General features: G+C 45.4%; 1 protein-coding gene across 4 annotated transcripts in view; it reads left to right on the forward strand.

Moving 5' to 3' along the window:
- MDGA2 (MAM domain containing glycosylphosphatidylinositol anchor 2) overlaps positions 1-21064 on the forward strand; it is a 332288-nt gene that overhangs the window by 261922 nt on the left and 49302 nt on the right. For all 4 annotated transcript variants that reach the window (XM_083839870.1, XM_083839871.1, XM_083839873.1 and 1 more), the window contains one exon: positions 14307-14455. In XM_083839870.1, coding sequence (XP_083695996.1) covers positions 14307-14455 — 149 coding nt within the window. The remainder of the gene's footprint in view (positions 1-14306; positions 14456-21064) is intronic.

The raw sequence follows: 21064 nt of genomic DNA on the forward strand, positions 1-21064 counted from the left end.
AGGGAGGATGTCAGGCAGAGCATGGCCCCTTCTCCTCGGCAGGGACCGAGGGCTTTGCCCAGGCTGCCCGGCGCCTGGCCGAGGGTCAGGCTGCACAGCCCTGCTGCTTGGGTCTAAAGGCTGTTGGTTATCCAAAAGGTGCTCTTTTCACAGGTGAAGCTACAGGAGCATTTTCACCATGAATATTTATTTCCCAGAGCCTGCACATCTTTCAGAAGGAAAAAAAAATCAGTTTTTACAGTCAAAAAGAGCTACCTTTGATATTTGCTGTCCTGAAAAACTTAAGATGCTAGTGAAAGAGAAACTTTTTTATTTTTTTAATATAATCCAACCAAGTCACTGTTTGGCACACAGCAGAAATGGCTTTTTAACAGAATTAAGAAGAAATGGGGGCCTTCAAAGATAAGTGAAGAGAGGTTAAACCCAGTAAAATGGAATATGTTTTCTGAAACATTGCGTAGTTCAAAGAAAACCTAATCAAACTTCAAAACAGCTTCTTTAGCGCAGGAAAACATCAAGGCTTTTTTCCTCAACTGCAGAATTCGTGTCTGCACTAATCTAAATAATGTGTATGTGTCCAGCAATGAGGTCCCATTAAACCCTTCAACAAAGGGTATTTTTTTCCCTCAATCAGTTTTGTGCCCCATGAGAACACACGAGTGGCAGGGCCCTCTGGACACAGGAATGCACTTGCTGGAGTGGCTGGGGTTGGTATTTGGAAATTCAGCATGAAATATGCCGAAGGACTGTGGACAAAACATAGCTAAATTAAATACAGAGCTCGATCCAGGGCAGTCACCAGGTTGGTGGCTTCCTTGTAGGAAGGACGTGGCCATGGGCCCCCCTGCTGTGGGAAGCAAACCAGCCGTACGAGGGGCACACTGATTGCACTGAAACACACGGGTACAGAGGAGAAAAGTACATCGCCTTCAGCCTGCCTTCTCCCCAAAGCCAACATGGAATTAATTGGTACAGGATTCTTTCTTTTTTAAGAGCAAAAGCTGAGGAAAAATATTTTTGATTTCAGTCAAAATTTGCTTTCCGTTTTCCATTAAAATCATAATCAATATCATAATCAAGCTTATAACAACATCATTCACTTAATCCTTACAATGAATTTTGTGCATCTCTTTTCCTTATTGCATCTTTTATCCTGCTCTGATTCCACTGCTGGCTTCTGTGGGGTGGTATCGTGGGGGGCGGAGACAGGAGGCACCCCGAGAGCCCTCCAGCCCCGCAGAAAGCCCCGGGCTCCGCCGTGCCCCGACTGTGCCGCCCTTTGTCCCAGCAGCAGGGCAGGGTGCCAGATCTCGCTCTCCCCGAAGCCCTGCACAACGCTGATGGCATTTGCTGCTCCCCCCAACGTGACCGTATTCCTGTTTCCTTTCAGGTTGGATGTTGTGGTGCCAAAAAAGAAACAAAACTGTTTAAAATACCTAAGCTGAACTTTTTTTTTTTTTTTTTTTAAGTATCAGAAAAAAAAAGGGTGGTAAAGATACTGCACTTGTGCTGAAGATTTCCCCCCAATGTAACAATATTGCCGTATAAAACCATTCCAAGCCTCTGACAGATTATGATTAATCAATGTAGGAGATTACCTCCATAGAGCAGAACTTTTTTGGCACTAAGAAGATATTGATAAAACATCTTCAAGCCTGAGTGTGTCCCAGTATAGACAAGCCGTAAGAACACGCACCATTAATGAGGCTGTGTTCCGCCCAAGTAAGGGATTTTATGTCCCTTCTGAAACCTTCAGACGATTTTTTACAGTTAGAACTGGAGAATTACTTTAAAAGTTGCATTTATGTATGAATATGCAGCGGAGTTGGCTAAATGCATGGTACCGGTGTTCAGACTGCCAAAGTGACTGGGGTCAGCAACTCAAGGACAAGTTACACGCTTGAAACAGGCAGGGCACAGCGTGACACCGAAACGTGGCAAGGGAGAGAGGTAATAGAAAAAAAAAAAGCGAGAGAGGGCTTAAGTTGGAGAGCCATGACCTAAAATCCTGTCTGAAGGCAGACTTCACCTCTGGATAATGCGCTTCGCTCTTCTTGAATAGAGCGCAGTCCTGAGCACTGCTGCAGCTCGGCTGTTTCAGAGGAGTAACAGACAGGTTAAATTAACTGAAATCCTCAGAGACCTTTCATCCACGCCGTATCGCTGGCTTCCTCATGGCAGCAGGATGCAGCATCACTCTAACAGTCACCTGTTTTATTAAATCAGGAGCTCTCATCTCGGGGATATGCTCCTGCCCATCATCCGGAGCACAAAATCCGAGCATAAACCGCCTGGTTTTGGAGCCCTGTTCCTTGGGTGCAGGGCGTTCCTTCCTGAGGCCAGGCGTAGCCGATCGTTTGCTCACAGGCAAGGTCCAGGGCTTTAGCTGAAAAAAAAATCAGTACCTGAGGATCCGTGCTTCTGGGGGGCTGGCTGTTGGCCCTCTGGGCCTGGCAGGGGCACTTGGGCCTCGCTGTGCTGCAGGCGAGCCACGTGAACACGTGCCGAGGCCTCTTCATTATTGATATAAAATAGTATAGACATCTAATGTCGTCTTGCAAATTCACCTCGGTTCCGTTTCGCCGTAAAACAAAAGTGAGAATAATTTTGTGTGGAAGGGCAATGCAAAACACAGTGAAAAAAATACTGGTATGGTTACACCTCCTTCTGCATTAATTACACGGTGTAGCATGTAATATTATAATTACATCCAGCCAGTTAAATTCTGGGTCTCTGCAAGTCCCACTGAATAGACTGAAAGACTGTGGGGAGGCACTGTAACATCTTTCCTTTGCCACTTTTCCTTTTTGGGAGCCCCAGGTGCAGCAATGCCTTTGCATTTGGCTCATTCTCACTCAGGCTCATCTGGAATCACTTGCCTCTGTTTTAATCTCCAGGTCAACCCCTACCTTGTAATTCGTTTTCTAGGTGACTGGTCCTACCATTTTCTAACAGTACAATGACATCCAGTTCTTGCCAAGACTTTCTTTACAGATCTTTGAAGATGATGCAGGTTTATAAATGGAGAAGATTTGTTGCAACTCCATATTTTGAAAACATGTTAGCAGCTCGTGGTCTCATTTCTGAAATCAGCTTTACTGATTCCTGGTCTGAAAGTTGTGTTTCTTGAGTGGACAGAACTTTATACAAGGTTGCTTTAACCTCATTGGGTTTGAAATCAATGATTTTGCATTTGCAAATGTTTTTTTGTATTCTTGCTTTGTGAGCACACAGTTTCCTTTTGTGAGAGCTCCTGCACATACACAGAACTTATTTGGTGCTAATTGGCTACCAAGAAGGCTGTGCAATAATTCCAAACAATTTAACCAGTCCTGTTTCCTTCTGACTTCTGGGACCATATCGAAACCCAGAGTGGGACTGGAGTACCCAAGCTCCACTGCGTTGCATCGCACGCTCTGTGCTGCCAAGTCTTAGCCAGCAGTTCAGCCATGGTGTTAAAACTAATTCAATTAGGAGTGAAGGGGCATTAATGGAGTAATTACCGGGCTGCAATGCCCAAAGCAAGGGGAAGCCCTGTCTGCACACATGCCCTTGGGGAATCCAGAGGTGGCCGTATTTTTGTCCTTGGCCATGGCAAGCGCAGCTCTGCTGTCTCTGTTGCTCTGGGGTGCAGCAGCTTGCCAGGCAGCGAGTCTTACGCAGGGGCCACGCATGAGCCAGTGCAAAGGTGCCCAAACCACTGCCAGACAGGACTGTTTCTTCCAAATCCTCCTCTCTTAGAAGGAATTAGTGTCCAAAACAGTGTCTGGAGCTAACTTGATCCACCCACTTCCTCTCTGCTTTAAAGCAGACGGGCTTTGTGGTGTCAGATAAATGCGCCGTGATAGTATCACTTAGGTGCTCTTACAGAGATAGCAGTGATAGCGAGCTGGAACAGAGGTATGTTTGTTAACTGATGCCAGATTACACATGCAAGCCATTACATTATTTGCATTTTCATGCTTTTTTTTTTTTTTTGTGTGTCACTGTGTGCAGACGTGTTCATAACTGCTGTTCTACTGAGTTTTTTTCCTGCATGCAAATAGCTTATAATTTGCCAGGTCCGCTTACATCAAAGCTGCGGATGCCTGGATACAGCAGGGATGTGCAGGGCAGCAGTGACTGAGGGCAGAGGCACCAATTCAGCGGCGCTAGAAGCAGGCAGAGGCCGTCTCCATCTTGCAGACAAGTGCCTGTGCACAGCTGGGGAGCTGAGCACCCTCGGACCCATTTCTTCTGGGCTTTTGTACTGGTGGCTTTGTTACGATGGGCACAGGCGGGTGTGCTGCCTGCTGAGCTCCCCGCGTGCACCAGAGGTGTCCCAGGTGCTCTGCGGGTTGTGTGGGTGCTTTGCAGTTCTTGGCATTGGAAATAAGCACAGATACATACCATGGGCAGGATCCTTCGAGCTTGGGCAGAAAAGCTCTCAGTTTTGGTGAGCAGACATGAGTTTGAGGTAGGGCCTGGATGGGCTGAGCTCCGTTAGCAGCCGTGAGCTGTTAGATTTCAGGATGGAGAGAGCTGCCTTTTGGTATGGCAGAGTGAGTGGGTTGACTTACTGTTAGAATTAATTTATTTCCTCGTGAAGACATCCATACAAACTACCTCTAAATCCTCACTGTCTGTAGCACTGCTTCTCTAAGGAAGATTTGATTACAAGCTGACTATAAGTTATTAGCTTTCCAGTAAGTCTAAATGAATGTTACAGGCTATAAACTGACTGTATAAGTTATAATCTCTCATGTAAAGCTTAATGATGGTTGCAGTAACATTTTTATCTTTCTCAAGGACAGGAGAAAATTTCTTACTGTGTCACTGATTGCAATAGCCTCCTATCCCAGTTCCACGTCTCAAGTCAAACTGGCGGTGTGGTATTTTATTTCTGTTCCCCACCCAGTCTGTGTTTTCCAGCGTAGTCTGTTTTCCAGCATAGGAACAGTCATGGATGGCTGGGAACTTCAGGAAACAGTAGAAGACCATATGCCACTTTATATTCTTGCCTGTGTGGTCTTAAAATTCCTTCTGAAGTATCAGTGCCATTTAAAAAATTATTTGTCATTCATCTGCTGGGCACAGCAGGTATTTGATTTTAATTAAAGACCTTGGAGACCGTGGAGAATGTAACAGTGCTACTGAGCCCGGAGTGGCTCCGAAAAATGTGCAACAGGAAAGACAATTTCCAGAGCACACGGAGGATCGGTGTTGTTTTGTTTCCTGCTGAACTCGCTCCTGCTGGTGGGGAATGCGAATGAACAGGAGCTTTGCCAGCCCCCCGGCAGCAGGTTGTGGCACTGCCCCAGAGCAACCCGCCCCGGGCAGGCTGAACAGCAGGCGTGCAGATCAGAAAGACAGTTCTCACTGTGCTCACAGGGGTTTTTGCCCATCTCCTGGTCCAAAGCCCATTAAAGGCAGTGGGTGCTGAGCCGGTGACTGCCTTCTTGACAATTAATTTCCCGACTCAGCTGAAGCAGGGTTGTGAAGTTTGGGATGTTTATTTCTCACAGGTCGGCAGTGTGGCAAGTGGTGCCAAACGTGACCTTTTACCAAAGGTGGCGAGGCGCTGTCGCTGGGTCTCCAGCGTGCTTTTGCTGTCAGCTAGGAAGAGGCAAAAAACGACGTTAATTAATTACAATCTGAGGCCAAAGTCTCACCTTTAAGGAGCGGAGGGAGGGGCCATTGAGGTTCTCACAGTGGTGCAGATTTATTTATTTTTGATCCAAGACTTCCCTAGGGGAAGAAGAAGAGAAAGAAGTGAGTCACCCAAGAAGGGCAAGGAGGGTGAATGCAGCAGGGGGTTGCCCCATGGGACAGACTTCTGCCGGCACGTGCTGCTTGGTTTTAGGTGTGCTTCTGGGAGCTGCGGCTTGAAAGCTGCATTAGCTAGGCTGCCCAAGGAAGCAGGAAAAGAGTGCAAGTCATTTTGCCGGGCAGCACCACCACTGCACCGAGTGTTTAGTCCCATGGGAAGAGAGGAGAGGTGCGGGAGAGCATCGTCCCCAGGCACATGGTGTTGGGAGCAGCGGGCACGTGGTCTTCTGTTCCTGCAGGAAGGAATTCCCCACAGCAGCAGCCTCACCCGCCTGCGTAGTGGGGATTATTTATTGCTAATGCTCTTCATTGGCTTTAGAACTACTCCACACTTAGAAGCTCTTCAGGCCTCGCCTTCCTGCCCTCTCTGCCCCATTCCTGTCAGACCAGCAGGTTTCTGTGTTAATTTTCTCATACAAGGACAAATCCCTACTTCAGAGGTCAGCTGGAGCTGCAGGTACAGGTGGTAGCACCGAGACTCCCAGGCTCTGTATTTGCCTCCAAACAATACCTGTCCCTGGACGTGGCTCTTTAGGATGGCTAAGGGAAGGCCACATCTGTGCTTTTTGCCATCAATCCACAAGTTTTGGCCGTGCGATATCTCAGAGATGTTGTGCAGATGAAACTCCTAATGTAGTAGTACAAATGGAAAGATCTGAGGCTTTACAGAAGGTCCCAACTGAGAAATATTGTCCCCAGGTAAGTGATGTGAGGATGATGGTGGCTGCAAGCAGGGAAGAGGGCGTCTGTAGCTGCATCACTGGAGAAAGAAATCAGCCAAGCTTTTGGTTTTTAGCTTTAGGTTTTGGTTTTAGTTTTTAGTTTCATTAGGGAGAGACTGCCGTGGAAGAGAGGGATGTGAAGTGGTGTGACTTCTGGTGTGAAGCAGGTAGCGTATGAAATGCAGAATACAGAAGAAGACTGCAGAGGGAGCCTGTACATGGTGTGACAGAACAGAGGACCGCAGAAAGCCCCAGCGGGGGCCGATCTGCAAAGCAGAATGGGCGCTCAGGAAGGGGGAAGTTGATTTTGTTAAAGCTGTCTTGAAATTTGAGGAGAAAAAGTGGAGGCAGCTGGTCACAGGCTGGTTTACATGTGACCTTGAATAGGAGGGGTTCCCACAGGGACTGAGGCGATTGGAGAATGTGTTTTCACTTCTAAGAGCAGTTTTGGGAAAAAAATAATGTATATATATATTTATATATCATAAAGAGACACTTTTCCAAATGTTGAAAGCCATTCCTTTGTGCTGTGCATCCTGAGCTGCTTGTGACTCAGGCACCTGTCGGGTTGGGACGGATGGGGACGGGCAGGAGGGGCAGTGGCAGTGGGAAATCCGAAACGGGGCTGTGGGGAGCGGGAGGGATGAGCCTGTGGTGGGGCACAAAGCAGCTGCAGGGGCTGCTGAGGGCGAGCAGGTCAGGAAGGTGAAGACGTATATTCCCTTTCATGTATGCAAATAATGAACAAAGTATCTCTTCTTTCTTATTGAAAATCCTTCATAAAATATATATCCTGCAATAAAACAGCACAGTAATGGGCAGCATTTTTCATAAACTTTGTTTCTCGTAGTGTTTTACACAGTTAAATATATTGTTTTGTTTAGGATTTATACTCTTCATGCATTTTAAAGATAGAAAGGTCTGGAGCTGAATTTGCCAGATGGGGAAGCATTTGTAAATCTCTGATTTTATTTTATTTTTCCCTAAACATTTATAGCTGCTGTTATAAAGTGCAAGACACCCTGATCATCGCTTATATTGAACTCCTTGTCATGTTAAGTTAAAGTGCATATGTGCTACCAATATGGAACAGAGATGGCAAAGATGCTGCATTCACAAACCGTCTAACGCCAAGCAAATTAGCAGAAATAGATATGAAGATAGGGGGAACATAAACAGACAACGCAAGGAAATGATTCCTTCAGTGCTGTCTGCGTGTCTACTAAAGCTGTCACTGCTACTGGTGCTGTGCCTGCACAGTTACTACTGTTTGTTTCTGCCTGACAAGCCAGCATAAACACTAACCCGGCACTCTGAGACTCCATCTGGGGTATGTAGTCAGCTGCTATAATTAGGGAGAGAATGTCGTTGTTCATTTTATTGCCATTGCTTGAAATCAGTGGGTTGTGTTTGCATTCATTACAATTTAGATTTGCAATGCATGTTCTTGATTTCTTATTTTACTTTGGAAGGCATGTATTGGCAAGTGAAATAAAATAATTCGTTTGGGAGCTTATTTCATTTTTCTAAGGGATAAATGACCGAGTGAGGTGAAAACAGCCAGGGAAAGGTCTCCTGTGACCTGTCAAGGAATTTCTTTAGAAGGTACCAGCTCAGGACCCATGTAAGTGAGTGCATCAGTTCCCTTCTTAGGACAGCACTTTGGCTTTTGCTAAGATCTCAGTGATGCAGAGGGACGTAGCATGGCTTCAGCAGTAAGCAGCGACAAAGAAGAGGCTTTTCTGTTCTCGTTTGTTTTCTATGAATCAGTTCCCTATTGTCTTCCATACTATTTTTGGCCTTATGCTAGCAGAGAGGTAGATAATATTTGAGATGTACTGCCTGGAGGAATTGAAATGCTGTGTGCAACAAGCTGCACAAGAAATGCTGGTGACTGCAAAAGGGCTCTGAGTGAGAGGGGCTGTTCCTGGGGAAGAGCCGTGCATTTGTTTGCCACGCTGGGACTGCTGACAGATGATGCTTGTTCCTCTTCCTGATCCAGCCTCGGATTCATTATGAAATAAGTAATTACTGAAACTAAGCATGTAACTTGATGACTCATATCCATCAGAAGTTAATGATGTTTTAACACTGTCTGTTACAGTAACTTCTTTAATATTGATTAGCTGCTGTCACCGAATCCATACATTAAAAAACATGCATGTCTTCTGCTGGTTTGGTCAGCGTGTATGTGTGCAGCTATTGCACATGGGTTGAAAAACTGGAGATTGTTTAGAAATATGGCTAAATGCATCAGTGCAGCTATGTTCTAGTGGTCTGCAACCTCTTCTGAATTAATGAGCTCCTGGGGAAATCCTGCTGTAACCCACACCGGGCTGGCAAGTAGGAGGAGGGGCCGAGGTCCCCTGGTTTGTTCAGCCCCGAGCAGAGCAGGCCGAGGGGAGGCCTCATGGCGGCCTGCAGCCCCCTCACGAGGGGAGCGGAGGGGCAGGCGCTGAGCTCTGCTCTCTGGGGACAGCGACAGGGCCCGAGGGGACAGCATGGGGCTGGGACAGGGGAGGGTCAGGCTGGGGGTTAGGGAAAGGTTCTGCACCCAGAGGTGGTCGGGCACTGGGACAGGCCTCCAGGGCACTGGTCACCACACCGAGCCTGCCGGAGGTCAAGGAGTGTTTGGACACCGCTCTCAGACATGGGGTCTGATTTTTGGATGGTGCTGTGTGGAGCCAGGAGTGGGGCTTGGTGATCCTTGTGACCCTGCGGGTCCCCTCCAAGTCGGGATATTCCATGGTTCTGTGACTCCAAACATTTCTGTGAGTCAAGCAGCAGTGCTTAGGGCTCTAAGTGATGATGGTGCTGGAGCTGCTGAGGTGTTTTTGCAGATTGCTTTGTGTCCTGTTCTCCAGCTCCGTCTCAGGGACGCTGCTGTTTGTCGTGGTGAGGATCCATGCTGCACTGCCCCCAGTACTGATGTGGCCTCATTAGAAGGTGGCTCAGATAACTGCTCAGTGCAGAGAGATACTGTCTGCAGGCAGCAAGTTTGTTTTCCCTATGAATATTCTAGTTTAAGTTTTCCCTAGATGGTTACCCATTATACGAAGAACACCTCAACTGAGTCAGTGCTCACAGTCAATGCATCTTAGAAGTGAGCGTATTCTTGTCCCACCCAGATGTTTAGGAACAACTGCTCAGAAAGGGCCTTGAGATGTGTTCCTTTGTGCAACACTAATTAATCACAGTCACATCCTCAGATCAATACTTTTTGAGACCTGTTATCACATCTACCTGAAGTCCTGTTTCAGACTTTCATACAATTTAATGCGTAGCAAGTTGTGGCCAAAGATATTATCCAGTGGCAGGGGACAGAGCAGGATACTGTCTTAGAAAGCCTGCCACCATCCATAGCTGCTGCCTGGAGGTGGCTCTGCAGGTAGGATATTCCCCTGGGTGCTATCTGCCTGGGATGAAGGAGAGATGCAATAACGCCCAGTAAAAAGCCATTTGGCCCCTTGAAAGTAGACACAAGAAGGAAAAACTGCTGTTCACCAGAAATAATCACAGCCCTCCACAGTGTTTCTGCACTTCGGAGGTTTCAGTAGGACTGGGATGCGCTCTTGAAATCCAGATGAAGGCGATGGTGAACAGGGTGCTGGGGCTTTTTTCTTCACCCTGTGCTAACCTGAGGAAGGAGGTGGCTAAAATCCTGACCCACCCCGTGCCCAGAAGGGCAGTTTGCTGTAACTGGTAACTGTCAGCTTTGTAGGCAGATGCATTCGGGTTGATGGAACAGCAGCAGTGAATGCAGCAGGATGTGTAATTGTGCTGGGTGGCCTCTGCCAGCGTGCTGGGGAGGAATTCACACTTCTTGTAGCCATGTAGCCTTCAAACACAAACAGTCGGTCTGTTTGTGCATCGTTGTCTCACGCAGGTGCCAGCCCAGATGAGCAAAACCACACTCGGCATTACTGCTCCTTCCCCTGCTCCAGCCCTCTGCCATACACAGCCACAACCTGCTGTATTGTGCACATGCAACATACTCAGAAGGTAAAAAAATAAAAATAAAAGTTTGTTAGTGGTGGGAAGGAAAACAAATATTATACTCTGCATTAAACTGTGCCGTGCCTCCTCTGCCTGGCAGAGCCCCAAGCACCACAGTTACTCGCACTCCAGCAGTGCGAGCACAGAGGGAGGGATTAATTAAAGCTAGTGCATGTTAATGGAGCTCTAAACCTGACTGCAGATTGCCTTAACAGACACAAAAAAGTGCAATGGCATAAACCTTCCTCCTTCGGGACCCCCAGGAACAGCGGGGCAGTGAGAGGCTGCCCTGCCCAGGGACGAGGCCCTCCTGGCTCTGCTGTGCAGAGCTCTCCTTAGGACCAAGGACGGTTCTCACTGTTTTTCCCCAATATAACTCAATTGATGAAGATCTGGGGGTCCCTTCCTGGGCTGCGGGAGGCCAGTGTGCATCAAAATTGCATTCAGATGGTCAGTTTGTCACAGGTACGGCCAGTGAGCTGGAGCCTGGTGAGATTTGGTCTCAGAGGCAGGCTGAGCCCTGCCTGCCTGTCCTGAGAAGTTGTAATAAATCCAGCTGCAAAGGCTGAAGGGAGCGAGGGGAGGGTGACTTCTGCTGCCCGTGCTTGAAAAGGGCAAATGATATGAGCCAGGCAAATGTTTCCTATACTCTGAACAAAACAAGGGCGGTTGCTTTTGGAAGTTCAGGCTGGTGTGACTGGAAGAAGAAGGGCAGATGGAGTTGGAGCTGGCAGCTCCAAGGGATGCCCAGATGGGCTATAAGCAGCAGCAACCCCACACTCTGCGTGCTTGAGACATCTCTGCTGTCAGGACATACATGATAACCTCTGGCAAGCACAACCAGGGCTTGGAGCTGGCTGCTGAGCTAATCCATAATGCAGGTGGTTTCCTCTAGGTGACCTGCTGTCTCCACACACCCAAGTCATGCTGAGCCAGGGGCTGTTGCTAGCTCTGTCACACCCTTCATCATCTCTTTATTTCTGTGGTGAGGGAGAATCTTTGCTGGACGACATCTGCTCTGGAAATGGAACAGTTGGATGGTGGTGGGTCTTGGTGACGTGAGCTCTTCCATGGCCAGGTACACTGCCTGCGTGCCTCGTAGCTCCTGCACCATCAAAGGCAACATCTGATTTCTGCACACGCTAAAACTCTGCCCAGCTTTCTTGTACTTCTGAAGTGTGCAAGTTAAGGACTTAATGTTGTGTTGTTAAATTTTCAGCATCTCCATTCACACCAGAAATCTCTTCTGTTAGGAGGGATTTAGAATAATGCAACTCTTCATGAGCCCTCATTATTTCTCAAAAGGTGACTATGTTGTTCAAGTGCCTGTATTGTGACAAGCGTCTAATTATGGATCCTTTTTGTAGACCCCCAGAGATGCCATTATGTCCACCTGCAGTAGAAGGGGGAAGATTATCATTTGCATTCAGCGTGAGGTTTTTTTCTATTATTTCCACTGCACATAAATAAGGAAAACAAATCTTACCAACCAGTGATCCTCTTTTCATTTATCTTACATTTCATTTTTGAAAGCAGCAGTTTAGCTTTGCTTCTTTTCCTTGGAGTATTGTTGCTTGCTACTTCAGCACTAACATATCTGCTCTAATCTGCTCTAATTGAATGTGCAGCCTCATTGGGCAATCTGGCTAAACTAGCTTGGCTAAAAGGGCCTTTCATCCTCTGGAAAGAAAGGCATGGCTGGAGAGGATAACACAGCCAAAGGTAAAAGATTACTCAGTAACCACAAGATATTGACAATCCTTTTCCTTTCTCTTTTCCCTTTTCTCAATACCTTTCTGATGATTGAAGTTCTGAGACATCTAGGGCAAACGCTTCGCATCCATATCTAATAATACCTTGTGTATTTTGGCATACACTCCTAATACCCGAATTTAAGGAGCTGAGTAGTGAATGCATACACCTTTCCTAGGTCTACATGAGCAGGTAACTCACATCTCCTGAGGCCATCCTGTGTCTTTCATTGCATTTCATAATTACTTCCACTGGCAAAATCCCCACAGAAAAAGAACAGAGGTATGAGCTTTGGGATATGGAAAGACATTCTGCTTCTGGTTTTGTCTAATGCCAAGTCTCTTGTAGACCTTCATGGGAGGATACAATCTGCAAATGTTTCTGTTTTCCATGCTTCATCTCCTTTTTGCATAACTCAGGTGATAAAATGCCACATTTAACACAGCAGAACCTGGTTTGTGTTTGCCATGTCCTGTTCCCAACAGTAGTGCTCTCAAACCATAGGAAGTTCAAAGAAGGCAGAGCCATGCAGGGCAAGGATGGACCTGTGCCGTGAACGAGTCAGTTTTGACTTGGGGCTTTGATCCAGTTGTATCTGTCAGGACAAAAACTGGTGATTAATCAAGCTTCCTACAAGTCCAGCTGTTAAAACTTGTTTTGAGTCAATCCAAACTTTTTTTACTTTAAGAAACTGAAGCAACATTGTGGTGGTGGTATGATGAGCTATAAAGAGATAAATGAAAAATGACTTAAAAAGCTAATGAGTGTCTCTCTGGAATGTGTGTGCTCTTTCACTTCTGAAACACGTTGTTCCTTTAGGCCAAATCCACTGAGAGTTCTGGGGTATGCTGTAACTGTGAATTTTAAGGAACCATTGTCCCCTCAAAGGTTTTTGGGGCAGCTCTAATTGCCCCTAACCCTACCAAGTCTTCTGGGAGCCTCTGTGGACTCCACTGACTTGCCTGTGCAGCGGTGCCCGGTGGTACAGGCTCAAGGATGGTGCCTGCAGCTCCAGCTGTGGCTCTAGCAAATCCTGTGTCTCTAACAGTTCCCGTGTTACATCTGCCACCCTGGTTAGACATCTCAGGTACCCCTGTGCACCTCAGATGCCACTACATGCCTATGGTTGGGCAACCAGATTGGGCACTCAGTGTCAGTTTTGCTGTTTTGCACAAATCACTCTTTATGGGACACCCTAGGGGCCACAAAGGTACTTTACCTGTGAAGGTGTCACTGGTATTCATGGGTTTAAAAGAAACTCAAATTTAATGAATTCAAATAGTGTTTTGTCATATGTTTGGGGAATCGTGCTTAGGTTTTTCACCTTTATAAAGAAAGAAGGTTATAACAGTATTCAGTGAAATGCTCGTGGAACCAAGGATGCACTGTGAGATGTCATTTTCCCCTTTGTATCTGTTGTGCAGATTGGTACGTTCTGCTAAATAACAAACATAATGCTGTAAGTCTGCACATCTGCACTGTTACAAAAGATGGCTTATGTACATTTTCACTTGGGAGGTGGGAGAGGAGAAGATGCGATGAAGGCAGCAGTCGCTGGAAATATCCATCTTGTATTTCCCAGCTCACGGAAGTCATTCTGTATTATTTGTGCCAGGTACAGCAGCTGTCACTGAGTCTTTCCCTGCTCAGTTCAGTGCAGCCTGTTTTGATATCTCTATTTTAATCAGCTGGGCCATGAAAAATTAGTGCAGAGACGTGTTACATCGCTCCAGCTTGGCTTTGTTAGAAGCTCAGTGATTTTTTCCCCTTCCCTGCTCACACCTGGGCCAAGAATGCCATTGAGGAATCAGTCAATGATAAAGGCAAACCATTGGCATGAATCTTTTAAAAAAGAATAGAGGCTGATAATTCCAAAATGTGTTTCTGGAAGAAGATGTTTAACAGAATGACTCAAAATGCAGGGAGATGAGGGCGGTTACAGGCCGGGTATCAACACTTGGCTCCAAAACTGCCTGTCTGATCAGTTTGTTTTCTTTCTTTTCCCTTTTTTGTTGCTGTCTCCTGCAGGCAAAGCCTATGCCCCTGAGTTCTACTACGACACTTACAACCCCCTGTGGCAGAACAGACCCCGTGTTTACTCCTACAGCCTCCAGTGGACCCAGATGAACCCCGACGCTGTGGACCGCATCCTTGCCTATCGCCTAGGGATCAGGCAGGTGAGGAGAGAAATTGGTTCATGCGGGAAGTGCCTTTTGATGTGCTGACCTCTGTGAGGGGTGCCTGGCCTTATTTTACTTTATTCATTTTTGTTTATTTTATTTTACTTTACGTTATTTATTCATTTTCCTCCCTCTTTTCACATTCTGTGAATCGGAGTTGTCTCTCCTCCTTCTGGAAGATCTGCTGCCGTCTTGCAGGAGTAGTCCTCTGCCATGTGCAGATCCTGGAAACTAATTTGCGCGTTTCCAGTGTGAAACTCAGAGATTAAAAAGCAGTTCCTCAGGTTTGCAGAGGCTGCAGCTCAAGATACACTGGAAAGATTGCATAAAAGAAGCTTGCAATGAAATCAAACTTTTTTATCTTTATGTATCTATATATCTTATATTAGATCTTCCATGTAAATTAATACATACAGGAATAGCTGTAGGTTTGCTACCAAAACGTGTAGTGATCCTTGAGAACCGACATCTTCCTTGACCACATTAAAGCTGATCACAGATGGGTCTTTGTAGATTCGCTATGAACTTATCAGTGGGATTTGGCTCCCTTAAGGATGTGTGGGACCAACCTGCTTGCAGAGGAATTGATACTCATCACCATTAATTCACCACTTCACAATTTTAAAAGAAAAATATCATCTCTTCTTTTAAAGTCATCACTACAAAGCTTGAGTTTTAATAGTCAATTAAATTGAAAGAACCAATTTGTGCATTGCTTAAACTCAATTACTAAATTGGAACACCTCTCCCTTACTCTGCTTCATGGGGCACCTAATGTTTGTTCACGCTTGCGCTTTCCTCCAGATAAGTCCATACAAAATCTCACAAGTCTATGTTCTGAAAAGCAAAAAATGTTGGTGCCATACCATTTATCCATGATCCTGTTTAGGGTCTGTCCATGCGAAACTCTGCAGATATGCCAGACGCTGATGTTGCCAGCTTGATTTTGGGCATTGCTAGGCTTTCTCAATGAAAATATGCATTGTTTGAAATGATGCTTCTTGCTATGGATGCCTCCCTGGCCACCAAGCTCACCTCTGCATCGCCTGTTACCCACTGGGCTGCCAGCCTTTGGCAGAGCGAGGTGAGCACAGAGAGGAAGCTGTGCCGAGCCATGCCGTGCCGTGCCGTGCCGTGCCGTGCCATGTCACGCACGTCCCCAGCTCCCAGCCCGGGCCTGCTGCCATTAAATGAAGATGTTTCACTACACAGCTGGGACAATCCGCCAGATATTGTTTGGGTCTTGTTTTGTACCCTCCTGTTGAGCTTGCCTTTCTTAAATAATACCTGAATTGATTGATTGAGAAAGTACACGTTTGGGTGTTCAATGCCTGAGATAATAGTCTGTGCGGGGAGAATAGAAAGCAGGGATTAAGACCAATTCTTGAAGATGTATACAGATATTGAAAATCTGAGTGCAGAACGTATTTTGTTATCCCACAGATCTCCTGCTGGGATGAGCTTAGCAAGCAGCAAACCAAATACCCAAGTTGAGCACATTGTTGATGCTGAGCGGATGGGGCTTTGCACGGTGCAGTGGTGGAGCTGGCTGGGACAGGTCCTGGAGCAGCTCTGACACCTGGCGGGTGCCGTCTCAGAGTCTGCTTCCGCCTGAATCTGACTCATTTGGAATGAAAATCAGTGACTTTTAATAAATATTTATGCAACTCTTTGCATCATTGGGTACAAATCAGTTCTGTTACTCCCGGTACCCAAGAGGAATTATTAAATTTAAAAAAGAATTTGCTGAAGTAAAAAAAATAATATATATAATGAAATTAGTGACATTAGGTTTTTTAGCTTCTTTTTTTTTTTTTTCTTTTTTTTTTTTCCATTTCATTTTAACTTACTTTTAATTATCTATTTTTGGTGCTTAAAATTAGTAGTTACTTTAATTACCACAACAATCCACTCTCAGGTTAATCAAAATATGTTCCTTTCCTCTGTCTGAAGCCACATTTAAAATTTGGGTAATTTAGAAACTAGCGAGCCATCCGGACACACGTCCATTACTGCAGTAATTCCTCCTAAAACACGGGTGATAATTAAAGTTGTTACCTCTTCTGACACCTGCCGCTACTTGTTACCAGCACATTGCCCTCTGAAACGTCTGCGTTTAGATAATTTATTTGAGTTAGCAGTGCATTTTTGACAGGGTTTTGCTATTCTTATTTGACTGCATTTCTAAATATTTTTATTTTCTAATGCATTGCAAACACTGCCGGTGGGCTATGTCAGGTTGGTGTGTTGGCGTCTGCTTGTGGTTAGCTGAATGGCATTGCCTTTATCTCATCAGTAAATTGTTTTTGTATTAAGAATGATAACATCTGAGTCCAAGCGCCTGTTTCTCTTTACCTGACTTGTGTATCGCTGCTTCACTGAAGAAAGGATCCAGGCAGTATTTGGGGAATACTTGTAGGATCTGTGGGATTTTCGTGGGACTGGGATGGATGAGGTACAGAGCTGTGCTGTCTCCTGGCCAGTGGAGCCAGATGTGCTTGAGGGCCCCAGGCCCTATGAAAGCACACAGACAGCAGCTTTTACACTCACTCAACAAGGAAACTCTATGGCCGTTTAGCTGGTGCCTCATTTTTTAGCAGTTACTACGGTTGAGGTAAGGAGGATCAGAACCGCGCGCGCCGGTCGGCGGCTGGATGCTGTGGCACCACAGGTGGGGCAGATTCTGCAGCTCAGCGTCCTCAAAGCCAAGTAAAGCCCAGCACCGAGAGGCCACTGTCCATGGGCTGTGTCAACTAGAAAAGCAGACAAGAGCCTGTGCTTTTTAAAAAGTACTGTTACAGAAAGAATTCCCCAAATGCAACAACAGAAGACAAAAGAAAGCAAAGTGCTCTAAAATAATTGCTGCTCCTCCTGGATCCTCCCAGGAGGGAGCATCCACCACACGCTGCCATGCCATCAGGACACACTCGACATAGAAACTGCCACTATCACTGTGTTTCATGGGCATTTGTAGCTGTAAATAAAGACATGGGAGAGACCTATAAAATTCTCTTAATGGAAGACATACAGGTACCTTAGCTCTGCACAGCTTGCCTGTCTTCCCCGCCTTGCTGGAGAGAGGCAAAGAGAACAAAATTATTTTCATCACATACCCTTCCCTGAGCTCAGCATGGCCCAGCTCCTTTGCTTCAGCTCTGTTCCCCCTGCTTTCTGCCCGTGTTGCACCTTTGGCACTGGAAGCTTCTCGCCAGTTTCTAGTTTCTGTTGCCAGCAAAATTTCTCAAAACTTTGCTCGTCTGAACTGGTCAAGGCAGAGACATCTCCACCTCTATAGTCCTGCTACATGCCAACCAGCAGAAATATCTTCCTGTTGTTATAATAAGCTACTAATTCCTAGCAGAACAATTTGTCTTTTTAATAAAGAAAGAACCTGGCTATGCCGTACTTCATTATCAGGCTTCTTTGCCCTTTAAAACTTTAATTATTAAGCACATCCTTTGCATTGTTTTTTGCAACTGTCTGGCAAGTGCAAAAATGGATCTAAAGCACTCAGCATTGTATAAAAACTCTAATTTTCATAAAATGAAATTTTAAAATGTTAATGTTACAGACTTTGAGCTTTTTCCAGGCTGGCAGTGAAGGAGAACACATTCCTGAGCCTAGAGGAGCACATCGTTCTAGTGCTTCAGAGCATCCCTAAAAATGTTCCCACTGGTGAAGGGGAAATTTGAACACAAATCTGAGCAGAAAAATAAGAGATGCATGGAGCAGCAAAGCAGGTCCCTTTGAAATGCTCATTTATGATTACCGCAGTCTTGTATGAGAGTAGGTTGGAAATTAGCGATAGAGAAGGGCACGGTCAAGAGAATTAGGTAAGAGCCTATGGTCACTTGTTGTCAAAGAATGTGGGCAATACATCTTGTGCTTGAAAATACAGATCTCACAGCAGAGAAAGAGCAAGTGAACGGAATTCATCTCAGCAATCCCGACTTAGTCATGGGGGGCTTTGAAGGTGATGGAGAGATGGGAGGGATAATCAAAAATCTTGGAATTACCTTGTAACTAGAAAAAGTTGAAATTGAGAGTTTGGGAAAATGATCTCACTTTACTGCTTTGAAAAACCTCCAAAGAAATCAAACTTTGACTCCAGACTGCTCGCATGAAGTAGCTGCAGATTTCTCTCTGTTCCCAAGTCAAATTCACTCTGAGTGAATTACAATAAAAAGGGATGACGGCATAAACAAACCACCCACCTCACCTTCACTTGCATTTGAAACAAGCAAGTCTGGGAAGACTACTTCTTGTCAAGAAGCCTCCAGAAGCACTTTTTTTTTTTTTTTTACTGTTACCTGCTCTACAGCTTCTTCCACAGGACCACGTCCATGCAGCAGTCACACAGTCTGGTTACTTTGAAGACCCCTGAAGGTCCCATCTGTCTGGTGCAGTCACCAAAATAAGTAGTAGTATATTAAAAATACAGGGATTTGGGCATCTTTGCATTCTGTGAGTACAGTGGCCAGCCACACAGCTGAGTGTGTGCAGTGGCTTAGGGCTCTGAGCTCCCTTTCTTCTTAGCGGTGCTCAGTAACCCAGCACAGCACAGCCTGCTGCACCTGTGGGACCGCTTCTCTTCTGATGGGGCTTTCTTTAATTTTTTAACGTCCCTGGAATAGGGCTACAAGGCTCCACCTCGTCTGAGTCACCAGAACAGTGTTACACATTTCCGTCCGAGCCTGCATCCCGTCACATACGTTGTCACTAGCGGTAAAATACAGGCACGTCTCAGGCACAAGAGGATAATTTAATGGTAGGAAAGCACGACACGGAAGAAACTTGTTCAGCATTTTCAACAGAGGTTAAAGAAACGCCAGGGGAAACCGCAGTGTGAGCGCTAGGAAAGTTCTTTGAGAAAAGTACAGAGCTTGGTTTAATGCCAAATCAGGGAAACTAAGAAAGTCAAAATTGGGAGAGGATAGGTGCCATCAGGGGAAGAGGCAATCACAAGGAAAAATAAGTGTCATTTTTCTGCCTGTACAGTGAAAATGGAAATAGATGAATGGAAATCATGTATTTACTAAAATAACATACTTAGAATGAAAGCCACTTATGAGAAATTTATGTATTTTCGCAAACTCAAGGCCCCCACCTGATGGGTAATCGTTTTGCAAACGTTCCTTCTATCAGGATCGTGGTGCTGTCATCACGAAATCAATCTATTGCAGAGGGAAAGATGTTTGCAAGCTTGGTATTTTCTTTTGTTATGCTACAGAAAATTTACAGTAGCAGTACATCAAAATGTATATAAAAATTTGATTCCGAGCCATTCAAAAATAAGTACTCACATCTGTAGTAATTAATTTTAGCAGGGGAAGTGGGAGAGTTGAAAAGGCTAATTCAAATGTATATGGGAATATTTCTAATGTTTTCATGAAACATTTTAAGCATTCTTCTGCAGAGGGAAATAGCTGTTCTGAGGATTTCTTCACAGCGTGAATTTCCTTCAGGAAGTCTAAACGAGGCTTTGCTGTTCTCCTCTTGTATCTGCACTTGTGAAATTAGAGACAGAGAATTTAGCAAAAAAAGTAGTGCAACATTCAGAAGCACGATTCTTATTGATTTTCTTGGGGTTGGTAAATTAAATTAGAGAAGCAATGGTTGTTTTACAATTTTCAGTTTGCAATGCTGACGCTTGTTATGCTTGTTCTTCACAAAACCGAGGGTTGTCTTTCAAAACAGCAAGCTGAGGGCTGTCCTTTGAGATTTGTACCAAATTCTTTTAATTGTCATTTAAAAAATATGGCTAATTTTCCCAATTTTCTGAAAGATAAGGCAAATGCTTATGCATATTTTTGGGAAAAAAAGAAAAAAGAAAAAAAGAAGTAATGTCTTAAGAAGTCAGAGGTGGAAGTTAAACATATAAATACATCTTTTGCTGTCAGGTGCTGATGTCCGGACTCTGATCCCACGGTGTCCTAGCTGACAAAGATGCTCCTGTCTTTATCCACACTCCCTGTCTTGGGTGTTGAGCTGTGGGTCCCCAGAGCTGCCGGTGCGCTTGTGTTGGAGGTAGCTGGCTGTGTTTGCTAGCAATGCAAACAGAAATCCCAGGCAGAATGTGGCCATTCTCATTACCACTAAATTTGCACCATAAAACAGAACTCCTTTTCCTCACAAAAAAACTTACAGCAAAATTTGATGTAGTCATTGGATCCACGCAATTGCTGCCTGCTGGGACTGCCTTGGTTGGGTTTTTGTTATATAAGCAGACTGAAATAAACTCTTGCTATTTCATTACCAATTTTAATACCTAATTTGCATTAACTTTTTGGCCTGGGTTCCTAAAGAAACAAGACCCAGAAGACTGTCCTGCCTGTATCTGTCCATCTGTCCCACTGTCACTCTCAGAGGTTGCTGAACCCAGCTCTTCATCTGGGTCAACTGTGACGGGGAGTAGAGGTGCAGCAGAGAAGGGCCCCACCAGTGCTCTGACAGCATGTGGATGGGTTAAGGAGAAAGATGCCATTATGGGAAATCTGAAGGGCAAGATCACATTAATCAAAAAACAGAAAAAACTTGTTAACGGGGCAGAGTGTATGAACTCTCTGACTTTGTAGCCAGGTCTGTGGAAGCCCCTGCTGAGCCACC

This window comes from Anser anser (genome assembly GCF_964211835.1).
Source record: "Anser anser genome assembly, chromosome: 5".
Taxonomy (NCBI): Eukaryota; Metazoa; Chordata; class Aves; order Anseriformes; family Anatidae; genus Anser; species Anser anser.